Source organism: Belonocnema kinseyi, chromosome 5 (assembly GCF_010883055.1).
Source record: "Belonocnema kinseyi isolate 2016_QV_RU_SX_M_011 chromosome 5, B_treatae_v1, whole genome shotgun sequence".
Classification (NCBI taxonomy): Eukaryota; Metazoa; Arthropoda; class Insecta; order Hymenoptera; family Cynipidae; genus Belonocnema; species Belonocnema kinseyi.
The window spans coordinates 97061805-97065349 of NC_046661.1; the positions used below are offsets into that span (position 1 = coordinate 97061805).

The following is a 3545-nucleotide window of genomic DNA, read 5'->3' on the forward strand; positions in this document are numbered from 1 at the left end:
AGAGCAATTTTATTTAGCCTGTTAGTCCTTATTATTAAGCTAAGTTTATTCATTGTTTATTATGAAGACAACAACAATACTGTATATATGGGCATCTAATAAGCACATTTAAAACTAAAACTAAACTAGTGGTTCTCGTCTGATCACCAAAGTCAAGCAACTTTAGGCGCGGTTAGTGCTTGGATGGGTGACCGCTTGGGAATACCGCGTGCTGTTAGCTCTAACTTTTTTTTTGAAAACTATAATAATTTTTATTAATATTGCCTTGTGATTAAGCATTATATAGGTTCTTCATTCTCAGGGTGTCCACTCGACGGATAATTTTTAATTCCCGATTTTCTCCCATTAGTAAATTTTTTCTTGGTCAATTTTAGAGTTCAAGAGATTTTCATGATTCGAAACGAGTTTTAAAGATTTCTAATTTGAAACAGGGAATTATGTATCAGAATTATAATTCTGAATCTGAACAGGGGTTTTTTTTATTCTTCTAAATCAGAATCAAAATTATTTTACAAAATTCCCGTTCCATGCCATAAACTCTGCTCCAAATAAAGATTTATATTTATGCAAAATTTCTATTATATAATTCACAAATATGCTAACTCCCTTTTTCTAAAATTTGAAACAGGGGAGTTTTAAATCGTGGCAAATTAATGTTTGTGAATAAAGCGTTTTTAATTTCAAACAAATTATGATCGGGAATGACTTTTTAAAATCTGACGAATTCTGATTTCGAACATGAATCTTTTTTGTAAAGCCTTTTTCAATAATCAGTATTCTAAACAATATTAAATACGATATTGTTTTGAACTTTTTCAACACAAATTATTTTTATTCGGTAAGTAACATGATTCCCAGTACTTTGTAGCTACTTTTAAGTTGCTTAAACAATAATTTTCTGTTTACACCATTTTTTTTGTTTGTAAATAGTGAGAAGTTATTATATTTTGGGACAAATAATAGCGTTGACGAATTTCAAACATGATATTTCTTTTTTAACATATTTGGTAATCATTTAAAACATTTTTATTGTTTTAAACAATTTTTCCACTGTATATCACAAGAAGTTTTTATTGTCTGGAGTTGATTACATAATAGAAGGTGAATTAAAAAAATATTTAAATATTGAAAATAATTTAAAAATATGAAAAAACTTCATTGGGCTCAGTAACTTTAAACCGAGCTTAGAGAAACTCAAGAGAATTCAAAAGAATTTTATGAATTGTCTAAGAATTGAAGGTGAGGTTAAAAAGCTTCATTAAATAAAACCTTTAAAAAATTGAAAAAAATACAATTAATTAATCGAATTCAGTAAATGCAGAAGAAATTCAGAAAAATAAAAAATGCAACAGAATTCCAAAGAATTTAACAAAATCATTGAAAATTCATTAATTAATCTTCGAGAAATGAGGAGACTCGATGAAATTCATGAAAAATTAAGCTAAATTTAAAAAGTAATCAAATGAATGAAAAACATTTTAAAAATATGGAGAAATTTATTGAATTCAGTAAGTTCGAAATGAATTTAGATTGTTTCGAAGAATTAAAAGGGAATTAAAAGAAAATTGATGAAATGCCTACGAATATAAGTTGGCGTAAAATACTCCTGGATTAATTAAATAAAAACTGTTTAAAAATCCATTGAATTGAGTAAAACTGAGTGCATTTATAAGAATTAAAAAGAAATTAAGATAAGTGAATAAGAATTCAAGATGAATGCTAAATGAATTGCAAAAAATATTTTTAAATCTCTTCAAATCTTTAAAACCCTACGAAATTCCTCACTTTGAATGAATCCTTTGAAATCCATTAAAGAATTGAAATCTCTTGAAAATATCATGGAATATTAAAATACCTAAAAATATTTAAAAGACTTTGAAATCTCTTCAAAGTATTGAAATAAGTCAAAACAATTCTAGGAATCTTTCAAACTTTCCTAAAATATATATATATATGTTAAATTTTTGTCCACATTTTACGTTATGAAAGCATAATTAATGCAAGGTAACAAACGTAATTATTTAAACAATTTATTATGGGTTACAACAATACATCTTCTCTTAAGACTTTATAGACTTAAAGTAATACTATCGTAAATTGCGGGCTATTCTGAAATTTTCCTTGAATTTTTACTTCGGAACAAATTATAAATATTTTTCATTTATATACAAATTCTCTGTATTGTTTACTCGTTATTTGTTTATAACCGAAAGGCAAACCAAAGTAAAAATTTCGGAAAGAACCACATTTCAAGAAATTAATAAAGGGAAGAAAGTTATAAATAACAATAATTTATCTAAGCAATGATTTTAGTTAAATTGTATTGATTTTAACCGTGCTTTGAATTCCAAATGAAAAGTTAAAAAAAGTGGATAATTTAAGAAAAAACTGCATCCTGCCAGCATTTTTTTGATAAAAAATGGTTATAGACGATGATGAATTATTCAAACAGTTATTTCTGTTGAATTTAATTGCTTATGGCCTTGATCTAAATAAAAAGTTATAAATGAGTTCAAAAAAGTTTGAAAAAAACCCTGACTTTATAAACCGATTCTAAGAGAAAATCGTTTAGAAAATGAAAAATTGTTTTAAAAATATTTACTGAATTTCGTTATTTATTATTACACAAATTTCAGAAAACTCACATTCTTAGCATTATTTGAAGAGAATGTTATTAAAAATAATAATTACATTGTTTAAACAATCATGATTCTTAACTTTCTAGAATGATTTCAAGAGAATATTGTTACAGATTATAATGAATTGTTTAGACTATTATTTGTATTGAATTTAATTGATTATTCAGTCGATCTGAAAGGTCTAAAATGTATAAAAAATGGATGAAAACATATTATCGGTGGAAATAAGTATTTTATTTATTAGAAATATGATGTATAGTTAAAGTGGGAGGAGCACTCGGATATAGGTGATGAGGTCAGTTTTGACTCATTTCGAGCAAAAAATTAAAGGAGCGCCACCGCCAGCTTAATTCGAGCGGACCCCTTATCTTTGTCATCATGCCAATTCCAGGTAGAAGGCTTAGTACAGCCATAAACATTTCGGAGGCTTCAGAACACAATGTTCAACTGAAAGATACTAAACTGCGACAGCCTTGCGCAATCTCTAAATATTATTTAAAATTTATAAAAAAAAAATACTAAATCACCTTGGCCACAAGAAATTCAATTTTATCTCCCAACATGTTTATGAACAAGAAAAAATCCCTTCGTTAGAAAATTTGGTGGCCCTGAAAAGGGCCGATTGTTGCGAGTTTCACAGCTTCTTAACATGTCTATTTGGAGCTGGTGTACTTGGTCACAGCTTTCGTTCCTTCGGAGACAGCGTGCTTGGCGAGTTCACCGGGCAGTAAAAGCCTGACAGCAGTCTGGATTTCCCGAGAAGTGATCGTTGAACGCTTGTTGTAGTGAGCTAATCGAGAAGACTCGGCAGCAATGCGTTCAAAGATGTCATTGACGAAGCTGTTCATGATTGACATCGCCTTGCTGGAAACTCCAGTGTCGGGGTGAACCTGCTTCAGAACTTTG

At 28.6% G+C, this 3545-nt stretch overlaps 1 protein-coding gene across 1 annotated transcript; it reads right to left on the reverse strand.

Moving 5' to 3' along the window:
- Window positions 1-3246: 3246 nt before the first annotated feature.
- Window positions 3247-3539, reverse strand: LOC117173047 (histone H2B-like). The gene has a single exon (XM_033361420.1). The coding sequence runs from the start codon at window positions 3494-3496 to the stop codon at window positions 3293-3295; it is 204 nt and encodes a 67-aa protein (XP_033217311.1). The 5' UTR covers window positions 3497-3539; the 3' UTR covers window positions 3247-3292.
- Window positions 3540-3545: the final 6 nt, after the last annotated feature.